The following is a 10,754-nucleotide window of genomic DNA, read 5'->3' on the forward strand; positions in this document are numbered from 1 at the left end:
AGGGATGATTTTAAGAAAATTTTAATTGACACACAGCTTCGAATATTTGGCTTTTAATTTGGTTTTATGGGGGTTTTTTGTTCTTTGATGTATTTTGTTTGTCTGTTTTAATATGCTGTGCACCGCCCTGAGTCCTACGGGAGAAGGGCGGTATATAAATTAAATTATTAAATTAAATTAAATTAAATTAAATTAAATCAGGAGAATGATAAAAAGTCTCTTATTTATTGGGCTTGCTGGATCCAGAAAGACTTCCTGATAGAAGGGTGTGTAACTTGGCTTTCTCTGTTCGGCTCACTTAGTTCCAGCTTTGGAAATGTTCCTTGGCCCCAACTATTCTTTTGATCACTTCTGTGACGTGACATCTGTCTTTCACTTTGATTTCTACTTATTCCATGTCAGGGGCATATATGATTCGCTAGATTGTTTCTTAGATTTCCTGGCTCAGTTTTGACTTCCTGGCTTATCTTGGATATTTGCCTGCAGCACATTAATTGTGCAATCATGGCAGTATGTTATTAAGCCAGTTTAAAAAAAGAAAACTAAGTTGCCTGCCTGTTAGTGATTATTTGGAAAGAGAAAGCAGGGAGATTATATATCTAACCCTTGCTTCCTTACCTAACAAAAGATGTTCAGGAATTATCCTTTTCAAGAAAGTTATATAAACATTGTCCCAACTCTTCAATTGGGCATAAAACTGACACATAAACTATGAAATTGAGAGGACTGTTTTCTTGCACAAAGTGTTTAAGAGGGCTTATACAAGAAAATTATGTCATCTTAGTTTTAATCATGACACTTATGACTCTAGCAAAAGAATATGCTGTCTAGCAGCTTAATGCATCTTACATGGGTTTTCCTACAAAACTATAGCCATTAGAGCTGTGTGAAGTAGAATGCTGAGGGGCACTGGCTAGTCACTGAACTCTATGATAAACTGTTGGAATTCATTGTTGGGATGTATTTTGTGCAACAACTATAATAGTGTTCAGCCAGTAGTTGGCAATGTTTACAAGTTTGGATGTATGGTTTATACTCTATGTGCTTTTATTCTAAGTAGAGGTTTCTGTTTCCTGTTACACTTTAAAAAGTTAAGCAGTAAAGCACATGGTGACTGTACTCTTTGTCTGATCCAGTGATGGCGAACCTTTTCGAGACTGAGTGCCCAAACTGCAACACAAAACCCACTTATTTATCGCCGGGTGCCAGGTGGGCGTGGCCCACTTGGTGGGTGTGGCCAAGGTGGGTGTGGTCACCTCAATGTTGATCATGGGGAGGGATGCCTGTGGGGCTGGGCAGGGTTGGGGGAGATCCAGGGGGTCTCTGGCAGGTGGGGCAGTGGGCAGGAGGCTCGTCCTGTAGGATGAGGCGAGGTAAGGAGGCAGGGTGGGGGTGCCATTGTCGCAGGGCAAGGTGAGCAGAGGCTGGGGCGGCTGCTGCCTGACACCTTCGGCCCCTGCACACACAGGCCAGTGAGCGCATGGGGGCCGACAGTGTCTGTCAGCAGCTTCGCAGCCTGCTGCCAGCAGCTCAGAGAAGCCACTTCTGAGCTGGACGGACGGCCGACAGCTGAGGAGGGGATGCAGTGGGTTGTGCTCGGGAAAAGGAGAGCATGCGAGGCCAGGAGGGATGGGACGGGGGGAGGGAAACCAGCCATGCTGGGATGCATCTGGCCATGTGGGACCTCGGTGAGTTAGCAGGCGGCTGGTTGAAGAGGGACGGTTGCCATCTCCGAGGCATGGTGCGCGTGCCCACAGATAGGGCTCTGAGTGCCACCTCTGGCACGCGTGCCATAGGTTCGCCACCACTGGTCTGATCTGTGGTGCTATATATAAACAGAATTTCTAACATAAACTAGAGACTAGAATCTGAATCTTTGGTTCTTCCCTGTTCAAGATCAATATGTACTCTGACAGCCTTCTTTGAGATTCTGTTTTTGGCAATTACAGTATCATTCCTGAAGATAGATTAAAACTTTTTGGCTCTTTGATGAGTTGTTTTCTCCAGGACCCTTCAGCTGCATATCAAATCCTTTCTTCATTGTTTGTAGGTAGCTGAATTAGAATATTGCATTAGCTATTAAATTATATGTTCTTAAACCAGATGCATGAGTTAACTCTCATGCCAAACTATTTAAAATATGTAAATATAAAATTGTTATAAAAATATTTCTATTTCAATGACAAAGCAAGTAAGTAAGTACCTGAACAAATAACACCAGCATCCTCTTGGTGGTTGCAGTTATGATTTCCCCAGCCTGCACTTCTGCATTCCCAAAGATAGCGTTCATTCCCACTGCACTGAACATCATCCAGGTAAATAGGGCCATATCCTTGACCAAACCATGCTCCTTGTGTTGCTTGGATGGCATATCCACATCCAAGCTGTTGGCATACCACATTGGCATCATTCAGGTCCCATAAATCATCACAAACAGTCCCCCAACCTTGGTAATAATGCCTAATTTCAACACGCCCTTGACAGTTATGACTTCCATTTACTAATCGGAGCTCTAGAGGAAAAAAGAAATAATATTGTTCAGTCATAAACAGTCACAGACATTGGAGGAATTTTTTTTACAATTGTACTTTTCAATAGGAAACAGGATTAACAACAGTAATCAAGATATGAAGATGTGAGAAAATTTCTATCTTTATAGGGAGTCAACTTTTGGATGTCTGCCTGCTATCACTATCCTAGAGTAGCAAAAAAACAAACAAACAAACAAAAAACAAAGTGAGTAAGAAGACCATGATTAGAAAGAATGGAACATGGGGCATTTTCACTGTATATGAATTATTCAAACATACAGCCATGAAAGTCCTCCAAACAATGATAAAACCAATGTGTAGTACAGGTAGTCCTCAACTTACAACAGTTCATTTAGTGACCATTCAAAGTTACAACAGCACTGAAAAAGTGACCGTTTTTCACAGTTACAACCTTTGCACCATACCCATGATCATGCAATCAAAATTTAGATGTTTGAAAACTGGTTCACATTTATGACCGTCACTGTGATCACCTTTTGCACCTTGGGACAAACAAAGTCAACGGGGAAATCAGATTCACTTAACAACCGGGTTACTAACTTAACAAATTCAGTGATTTGCTTAACAACTGAGGCAAGAAAAGTTGTAAAATGGAGCAAAACTCACTTAACAAATGTCTCACTTTACAACATAAATTTTGGGCTCAATGGTGATCATAAGTTGAGGACTACTTGTATGTGCTGTGCTGTCCCTCATACTCTTATTGAAATGTGTTGTTTTTTTTTGCTTGAGGTCCTTCATGGACAAAGAAATCTGTTGTTATATCATAAGACATTACTCAAATATTCTAAATAAATGCAAATATTGTAAATAAACATTCTCAACTACATGGAGATACTTTTGACAAAATAATCACCAATTTCATTCTATGCTTGAACTTAAACTTAAAAACAAGCATGGACCATGGCTTCAAAAATTTGCCAGCCTGTATTCTTTAGGACCATCATATTCTTTTTTTCCACTGACCCTGAGACACAGCTTTGGACAAGGCTTAATTGCATGTTTGATTGTATGATTCCATACAATGATTGCATACAATTGCAATGGAATCATACACAGAATACAAATCAGATGTTGCCATTAAAGTCACTTTAAATATTAAAATCACTCATTTGAATTCTGGTGTTGGACAATAGGTTGAGAATATCTTAGACAATAAGAACAAGCCATCTGACATTAAATGAAATAAAATCAGACTATTTACTGGAAGTACTAATATTGAAGCTAAAATTTCAATAGCCAGAACTTAATTTATTTCAAAGACAAGGGTCATTACAAAAGACCTGGACACTGGAAGAAAAGAAAGCAATTGAAAAGAAGCAAAAAGATGGCAAGATGCTTAGATTCCATTGCTAACAACAAAACAAGGATTCAATAGAATAGAATAGAATAGAATAGAATAGAATAGAATAATAGAATAGAATAGAATAGAATAGAATAGAATAGAATAGAATAGAATAGAATAGAATAGAACTTTATTATCATTTTAAATGTATGCTAACCAGCATACATTAAAATTAAATTTCATTGCATTCAGCTCTCAAAGAATATGCATATGCCCCCCCTCCACACACACATATGACACAGAGAAACTTTACAGTCTAGTTCAAAGGAGCAATTGTTGACAAAACAGTCCTAGTGTAATGGTGTCCCTTTGGTCATATGGCATCAAAAGTGACTGAACAAATGAACAACAAATTGATAAAACTCTGGGTGAAGTCTCTTTCTTTTTCATAGAACCACCCAGCTATATGACATTAAATGCATAGTACTTATTCTCATCACATATTTAACAATATAAAAGGAAATTTAGAAATAGCTATATATCTTGAAGCCAAGCAATTGTGCATCCTTTAAAAGTTGTTGAGAATTCAATGGTAAATAATACTGTGTTCTGTAGTAAGGGATCACAAGTACACGGGAAAAGGCTCTTCTACTCCAAATGGATTACATTTAACAGAGAAACAAATCCCCAAAGTTTTCTTACCAAGTGCTGCTGGTGACATTGGTGGTGTCCAGTGAGGACCTGCCAGTGAACAAACATAAAGTATGAGATAAGCTACAGTGATGGATAATGCACAAAGTCAATTCTGTAACCATAATAGCATAATATACAAGGTTAAAAGCAGATTTATTTTCAGATTTTGATAATGAAAGTTGACATTACTGAACATTCAATCACAGTAACAAATATACTAAGTCATGAAATACTCTGCAATCACCAAATTGGAGTTTTTGTTTCTTTGCTTGTTTTCACAGTCTAATTAGTTCAAATAATGAAAAATAGAGATGTGCAATGCTTGAAGAGGAAAAAATAGCTTGGACAGGAAAACATGCTTGGAATTTTTTAAAGCATCTTCGATCCACTCTGAAATCATTAGATTTGACTTGGAACTTGAATGCGATAATATATTATCCACTCTATTTTGGATCAATGTGTTTAGATAGCAACATTTTCTGCCATAATATAACACTAAATTTATAATAGTAAGTTGTACACTAAAGTTTATTTTATTACCGCAGTAAAACCCTGAATAGGTCATAATTACATCAATAAAGGTAAATTTGTGATGGGAGATGGATAGGCTCCATTACGATGGTGATGGGTTCACTGTTCAAAGACCTGAAAATCCAGATTAGGAACAGATCATCATGGAAAAAATCTATGTGGTTGTTAAGAGTTATCATTGACTTGACAGCACTTAATCAACTTAATAGAAAAGTGTGTTGTATGACTAAATAACAAAAACTGAAACACATACATAGCAAAGACTAGTTGCCAAATTAGTTTACATTTTATAGTCGGATCCTCATACCCTGTTTTGCAGATGTTATTTCAAAATTATCTATTGTTAGCAATCCAAAATATGTCAATAAATGAAGAGTAAAGATGAAACATTTTGCACTTACTGTATTTCATCAAGCAAACAAAAAGTATTTTGCTTTGCTCGTTTTGCTGTACATGAAAATACCCAAATTACCATAACAGTGGATGGTCCAGATTTTATCGTGAGAAATTTGTCCCTGAGTGTAAAGGCTTTCTGGATGCAAAGGAATAGTCCAACATTGTCACATATACTCTCATTTTCAAGGAGAAAATCACATCTTTCTAAAATGAAACAAGAGCCCAGGTGCAGAACTGGGGAATACTGGCTTATTTGGATAGCATCATGTTGGTCAGGTGACTCCTGGAACACTCCCCTCCTTCAACTCCAAATTGTCCACTCAACTGTGGATCTTCAAATAATCAAAACGTACATTGAAATACACTTCGAGTGTCTCAGTATTACCTGATGTTGGATAAGCACTCCCTGAAAAAGAAAAAAAGAGATTTAGTAGTTCAGCCACACAATGACTGTATTGATATGCATGTCCATTTCTTATCACATCACTCGTAAAATGGATACAATGACCAGAAGAATAGTGTTTGCTTTGTTCTGTTACAGCTGCAAAATTTACTCACTTTTACTCATTTCTGTGCCAACTATTTGGTTTCAAGAAGGCACTTCAAGAGGGCAAAAAAAAAGTGAAGGGGCTATGTTTCCCCATAACTATTCAATGTAATTAAAAGGCTCTCTTTGCCTGCACTGCAATCATTATGTAGCTAATTCTGCTTGAATACAAGATTTTCTGGTGGTATTCTGTGACTGTTTCAGGGATGGTGGAGTTAATGTTTAATTTGAGGGAGTTATGCATCTGCTGCTCTGCCAGGAATTATCAAAATATTCCCCTGTACTACCACATAGCCTTGTGGTGATGGCTCAGTAGAGTCACTGAGCCACATGTTCTTTTACTGCTCTCTCTAGATAGAATCCTGGCTTATATTTATCCATCCTGTCCTAAAATCCCCTGCAGAGAGCATGATCTCTTTGTGGCTTCCTCTGTTTAACCTCCTACCAAATACCTCCCTTCGACCAGTCCACTCCCACAGAGAGGGCCTCCTTAGGGTGCCGTCGGCCAGTCAATGCCGGCTGGTGACCCCCAGGGGGAGAGCCTTCTCTGTGGCAGCTCCTGCCCTCTGGAATGACCTACCCCCCGACCTATGTACAACTGCGGACCTGCGCCTTTTTCGCCGAGCCCTGAAAACCCATCTATTTCGTGCGTCTTAATTAGGTTTTAGTATAGGTTTTTATATGGGGTATTTTAGAGCAGGCCTTTATTTATTTAATTTGATTTTAGAATAGATATTTATTGTGATTTTATTATCGCCTGTTCACCACCCTGAGCCCCGTAAGGGAGATAGGGCAGTATACAAATCTAAATAAACATAAACAAACATAAACATATTTTCCTGAGTTGCCCACATTTGTGTTTTGACAACTGCAGTGGTTACCAGCAGGCTTTGGGGTGGATTCAAAATTCTGGTTATCACTTGTAAAGCCCTTAATGGCTTTGAGGCTTTTTAATCTGAGGAAATGCCTATCTCCCGTGGCTTCTGTGGCTCCGTTCTATGCAATCAGAGTCAGCATGCTTTGGATTCCATCAGCTAGATGGTATCACTTCATGGGATGAAGAAAGCAGAGGTCTGTTACAGCACCTGTCCTCTTAAATGAGGTCCTTCCTGAGACTCATATGGGCCCCAATGTATTTAAATGAACTCTTAAAACCTGGCTCTTCCCTCCCCCCCTCCAGGGTCTTCACAACATAGTGCAACAAGTTAACTTTATGCCAGGCTGGCATGACATTTTTCTTTAGGTAAAGGTTGCTGTACATTTATATTTCTGAATCTAATCAGAATTTTGCCTATCTAATCTAATTTTGCCTATCTTTTCTTACTGAATCCTATCCCTTTACAATTTTATAGCCATCATTTTCTTCTGTGTTTGACCGTATCCTGGGCTTTGATTAGGTGAGTGAGAATATTAAGTTACAGCACTAAGATGTATAAACTCTCAACATTAACCACCAATGAAAAAAATATTACATAAAATATGTGTATTGATCTCAGAGGATGAGAACGTACCTGAACAAATAACACCAGCGTCCTCACCGTGCCTGCAGTTATGATTTCCCCAGCCTGAAGTTTCACATTCCCACAGATAGGATTCATATCCGCGGCACTGAACATCATCCAGGAGAATAGGACCATATCCTTGTCCAAAATATGCTTCGCCTTTAGCTGCAATAGCTCGTCCACATCCGAGCTGTCTGCATACTACAGTCGCATCGGTTAGATTCCATAAATCATCACAAACTGTTCCCCATTCTCCATAGTTACGCCGAACCTCAACGCGGCCTTGACAGTTATCCCATCCATTTACCAGTCGGAGCTCTTAAAATTTAATTAAAGAATCAATTAGTATCGTCTTCCTGACGATTCACAAATTTAATATGCATATACGATGTGATATCCAGCACCTACTCAACCTTGACTGATCTCAAAACAAATAATCAGGGCTGGATCTATTGGGATCAAGTTTTTGGGGAGAGCATTAGGAAATGCTGAATGTATACTTGTTTGGGAATTTTAAGAGAATTTAAGAAGATGATGGCAATCTCTTCTATATTGTTGCTAGAAAATTAACATTTTGAATACAACTGTATTCAACAGTGCTATTTTTCTTTTTTTTAAGACATTGGAAGAAAATAGGCATATTGAGATTTTGTGCTTCAGTTTACAGCATCTCCAATATGGAGGCCCAAAAAGATTACAAGAGAAATGATAACAACAACAGTGGCTGTATCAATAGTAACAGGAGCCCTTGGAGCAATACCCAAAGGGCTGCCTAGATATAGGAAAATTTATCAGACCTGAATATTTTGACTTTGCAAAAAACCACCTTACTTGGAACTCCCTATATATTCAGATGTTACCTTAACAGCTCTTTGGTCCTTGGTTAGGACTTACACTATTAAGTTTTTACCAGTTCCAGACTGCGAATCAAATTGACCTGTGGTTTCTTGGCCTGTTTCTTGACCTGTGGTTTCTAGCCCTATAACCATTAGGGTAAAAATTTATTTTCAATTGTTAACTATAGCATCTGTTATGTCCTGGGCCTGTGATTGACAGAGCAGGTGCAGGAAGCTGCAGAGAGATCCGGGCAGACCATGTGGCTGCCTGGGCCAGACAGGTTGTCTCTAGCCTATTGCGCATGCGCAAAGCAGGAAAATATGTTGCATTTATTGGTTGACTCTGTTCCCTGCAAAAGGGTATAAAAGGGATCCGTGCCATTTTGTGTTGTTCTGTTGAAGCTTGAATAAAAAAGCAACTGTTGTTACACTTGCCTCATCTCAATGCCTTACCAACGCACAGAACAGAACAGCATCCTTATTACTATGTGTACTATGTGTAAAATTAGCAAACCTCTGAGGGAAAAAATCAATCTAGCAAAATTCGGCTGTAAAAACCCACACTACCACTACTGTGGGGCCATCCTGTGGTTTTCTGGAATCTTACAGGCCAGATATGAAAGCTTAGCTTAAATAAATAGTCCTTGAAACTACAGCTTAAAAGATAGTGTTACTGTAAACATAACTATAATCAGAAACAGAAAGAAATGCTACAGGTAACATCCAAATTATATGTGATTTCTGGATACCAAGCATAACCTTTTTTCATATTAGCAAATTATATGAAAGCACAGTGTATAATATTACCTCTTCTGTAATCAGGTGTTACGTTTGCTGGAAAATGAACTGAAAAAAAGAAAAACTTATTTGATATCTATCTATGTACACGCATGTACAAAATTTTCTTAATGAAAACAACTTGAAAGAAAATAGTATAATATAAAAAAGGAATAGCATGCTACGTGGAATATAGCCACATATATTAATAATATATTAAATTAGAAAATATCACAATAACTTTCATTTTACTTCATTTTACTTCATACTTCTATCTAACCAGTCATATATATATGCGCAATGGTATACACACACACACACACACAAACACACATACTTTTTTTAAAGGCTTCATTTTATGAACCACTCCATCTCTGATGTCATCAACAAATAAGAATAATTAAAGACAAGGATAAATAATCAAATTCAGCTTGCTGCTTTTAAAAATTTTAAGGGAGTTGGAACTGCAAAGCAGTTATTCTGGGCGTAGTGATTTTCCACATATCTTGTTGTAGCAACTGATCACCTCAGGGGGGCGCCCCAAATTACTTTTAGAGATTGCATCTGAACAATTTTACAAGATCCACACCTTTCACATAATGGTATCTCTACCTGTAATTCTTTATAAACTATAAAACACATTTTTGTATGATAACTGAAAATAAATGGGGAACTGAACATTGGTTTGAAATGGATCAATGGAGTATTGCTTAATATATTGCTGCTCTGTAACTGAAAATTCTTCGGATAAACAAACAGAGCAACAAAATTAGAGATGCCACTGAAGACCCAGTCCTTTAAAGGAGAATATTTGTAGCTCAGGGTTGAAATGAGAGATAGCATTGAGGATGAGGTTACCTAGTTTGGGTAATGAAACCTCTGCAAGAAAACAACCAAGTTCAGAGAGCACCAAGGACCGCCCAGTTCCCATACATTGTAGCTGATCCCCACATTATCAGGGTTTAAGTTCCTATATTTGTAGTTACCCAAAGACCCCTGCAGAGGCATTTAATGGTTTGGGGGCGAGTTTTGCATGCATTCCCATGAATTCTCAAGCTCCTTTTTCAAAATATTTGCAAACCCCTCTTAAACATACAGAAATAAGCCTCTGGCGCACATCACTGGAGTGAATCTGATACTGGAGGGGGATTGATGTGGTTCCATGGGGACTGCAGTTCAGTCCAAAGCCAATTGCCTCAACCATCATTTCTCCATTTGGATTGGTGCATGAACTGGTTCACACAATAAGGCCATGCCAAAAGAGTCAGGATGGTGTGGAGAGACGTTATCTGTGCTCTGTCAAAATTACATATTTGAAATTATGATTGAGGCAAATGTAGAAAGAAATTTGCTCTAGAGATCTACTTTATCTTATATAATATACTATATATCTTTAAAGCAAATTATGGATACCGGAGTGTAAATATGTATAAGCATGGCAGTAAGTGTCTCAGCAGAGTTTTCAGCAGAAAACAGCAGCAACAATGTTATTTTAAAAAAGCAAAAGACTTACAGACAGAAGTTTTTTCTAGGGTTGGTCTTGGTGTTGGTCCTGGCCATCTTATTGCTGGTGTTATTGCCAAATTACCTGTAGAAGCAATAATAGAATCAAAATGCTAATCCAGGGGTGTCAAA

At 38.2% G+C, this 10,754-nt stretch overlaps 1 protein-coding gene across 1 annotated transcript in view; it reads right to left on the bottom strand.

The window, feature by feature from the left end:
- Positions 1–8,495, bottom strand: part of LOC107294363 (deleted in malignant brain tumors 1 protein-like) — a 24,180-nt gene extending 15,685 nt beyond the window's left edge. Inside the window, exons 1-5 of the mRNA XM_029285598.1 lie at positions 8,417–8,495; positions 7,516–7,824; positions 5,843–5,863; positions 4,540–4,578; positions 2,190–2,512 (exon numbers count right to left, since the gene is read on the bottom strand). Of these exons, the coding sequence (XP_029141431.1) occupies positions 2,190–2,512; positions 4,540–4,578; positions 5,843–5,863; positions 7,516–7,824; positions 8,417–8,495 (771 nt within the window). The remainder of the gene's footprint in view (positions 1–2,189; positions 2,513–4,539; positions 4,579–5,842; positions 5,864–7,515; positions 7,825–8,416) is intronic.
- Between the last annotated feature and the right edge of the window lie 2,259 nt (positions 8,496–10,754).

The sequence above is a fragment of the Protobothrops mucrosquamatus genome, unplaced genomic scaffold, assembly GCF_001527695.2.
Source record: "Protobothrops mucrosquamatus isolate PMUCROS unplaced genomic scaffold, P.Mucros_1.0 scaffold1926, whole genome shotgun sequence".
Classification (NCBI taxonomy): Eukaryota; Metazoa; Chordata; class Lepidosauria; order Squamata; family Viperidae; genus Protobothrops; species Protobothrops mucrosquamatus.